The 2,646-nt window shown below is 35.5% G+C and overlaps 1 protein-coding gene across 1 annotated transcript; it reads left to right on the top strand.

Annotated features, from left to right (window-relative positions):
• The first annotated feature begins 534 nt into the window (after positions 1-534).
• Positions 535-1,479, top strand: LOC126018512 (olfactory receptor 2AG1-like). Its single transcript, XM_049780643.1, has one exon. It carries the CDS (start codon positions 535-537, stop codon positions 1,477-1,479), a length of 945 nt encoding a protein of 314 aa, XP_049636600.1.
• The last annotated feature ends 1,167 nt before the right edge of the window (positions 1,480-2,646 follow it).

Below are 2,646 nucleotides of genomic sequence, written 5' to 3'. Positions count from 1 at the left end.
AATGCAAGTAAATATTAATTTAGAAGAAGAAAAGGGGAAAGGGGAATAAAGGTAACAAAACACAAGAAAAAAAAAAACAACCAACAAAGCCATAACAACAAAAATACAACCAAAAAAAAAATAGCAAATACTCAATCTACAACAAGCTGTACAGGTGGAGACCAGTTAATAATAGCATCCTTGGGGGTAAAGGAGGCAGAAGTGGGACTCGTGCTGGGAAAAGGGATGGAGGGGAGGACAACACTGGTGGTGGGAATTCCCTTTATTCATTATCACTATGTACCTTAAATATTACTGTGAAAGATTTGTAACTCACTTTGGCTACAACAAAATTTAAAAACAAAGAAAAGAAAAATGTGGTAAGTATATAATTGGTAAATTTATAAAAAATAATATAATCAGATATAATAGACTAAGAATTAATTCTTGCTTACCAAGAATTATAATGTTGAAGAGTTAGAAATATACCCAGTGACCACATCAGAATTATTTACCTAGATTTGATATACTTTCAGATAACTAAAGAACCACAGAATGGAGTTCTGGAATTCTACCTTGGACAGTGACTTCATCTTGGTGGGGATTCTGAATAAATCTGAACATCCCAATCTTATCTGTGCCACAATTGGTATCCTGTGCATGTTAGCTCTGACCAGCAATAGCCTGCTGCTCCTGGTCATCACAGTTGATGTCCGACTTCATGTACCTATGTATTTCCTGCTCAGTCAGCTTTCTCTTATGGATTTGATGTTTGCAACTATAATTACTCCCAAAACAATCTCAGATTATCTGAGTGGGCAGAACACCATATCATTTGCAGGCTGCACATTTCAGATGTTATTAATCCTCTCTTTGGGAGGTGCAGAGGACCTACTATTGGCCTTTATGGCCTATGACAGATATGTAGCCATTTGTCATCCTCTGAACTACATGATCCTCATGAGACCAAAGATCTGTTGGCTCATGGTGGCTACTTCCTGGACAACTGCATTTATTAATGCTGTGATACATACATCATATACTATGCACTTTCCTTTTTGCATGTCTCGGGAAATCAATCATCTTACATGTGAGATTCCACACTTGCTAAAGCTGGCCTGTGCAGATACCTCCCAATATAAGTTCATGGTATATGTAATGGGTGTGATCTTTCTCATTCCTACATTATCTGCTATCCTGGCCTCCTATACATTTGTCCTAGTTGCTATCCTTAACATGTCTGTAGGTGAGGGGAGACATAAAACCCTTATCACATGCTCATCTCACTTAACAGTAGTTGGGATGTACTATGGAGCTGCAGTGTTAATGTATGTACTACCCACTTCCTACCATAGTCCCAAACAGGACAACATCCTCTCTGCATTTTACATTATCATTACTCCAGCACTAAACCCTCTCATCTATAGTCTTAGAAACAAGGAAGTAATGGGGGCCTTAAGAAGAGTATTTGGCAGATTCATTTCTGTCCAGCAACGGTAGGATGGAATGCTGTGTAGAAACTCTGGAGCTTCTATGTGGAACTCTATGTTTGCTCAAGATCTTGAAACAACTATTGGAATATTTCCCTAAATCTGTCACCATAGATAAAACTCTCTTTTAGCCAAAGTGGCAAGACCAAGTACTCATCAGCTCTATCTTTGATAGCTAGGAATCCATTCTTTTTTTTTTCTTGATAAATATTCCCAAATTTGCTTAAAACTTACTTTCTTCTGTAAGAGAAAAGACATTCATGTAATATTTTCCCTCTTTGCCTTATTAAAAAAAATAGCCTGCTTCTACTCACAAAGAAAAATAGCCATTTTTCTTACAGTTCAATTTAGAATAAAACCTATATAAACCCGTTTTTTAAAATTGCAACCATTAAAAAAGCAGGGGCCATATAAGCCATACATGAGTTAAGGCACAGCTTTGCACATGGCCTACCAGAGGTCAAACTGTGGCAACTCACATAGTTCTCTAAGCAGAGCCAGAGCTAGTTCTTCAGCACATAACTTAAACTCAGGAATCATTCCTGAGCACTTCCAGTGTGGTTCCAAAACAAAGCAATATTTTTAAATATGATTTTATCTTTTATGAACATTACAAATCAGAACCATGATTAAATACATTTGTTTCATTTGTCTTTCCTTTCTTGGGATAGTTTATTTAAAATTTAAATTGTATTTTATGATCATAAAGAATAGTAACCTGATCAAAAAATAAACCTGTGAGACAATGTCTAGTTAAACAAATCTAACTGATATCTTAGTTTTTGTTCTTTCCCAATTCCTGCTCATATATGCATATATAGTTTGATTTTTTTTTAATTTCATAGAAATTGGAATTCTATTTGTAATAATATTTGTAAATGTTCCATGTACATTTAAAAGAAAATGTGGTTTGTTGTTGTTGTTGTTATTGTTGTTGTTTTGGTTTTTTTTTTACTCCTAGATTTATGCTCAGAAATCGATCCTGGCAGGCTCTGGGGACCATATGGGATGCATCCTTCTGCATGCAAGGCAAACACCCTACCTCCATGCTATCTCCCTGGCCCAGTAAATGTGTTTTTATTGTGATGGTTATTGTATGATGTATATTTGTATAATCTACTTTATTGGTTATATGTTTTAGCTTCTTGCTATTTTGTTTTTGTTATGCCTTCTATTA

Source organism: Suncus etruscus, chromosome 9, assembly GCF_024139225.1.
Source record: "Suncus etruscus isolate mSunEtr1 chromosome 9, mSunEtr1.pri.cur, whole genome shotgun sequence".
NCBI lineage: Eukaryota > Metazoa > Chordata > Mammalia > Eulipotyphla > Soricidae > Suncus > Suncus etruscus.
This window is presented reverse-complemented; position numbering and strand designations above follow the sequence as displayed.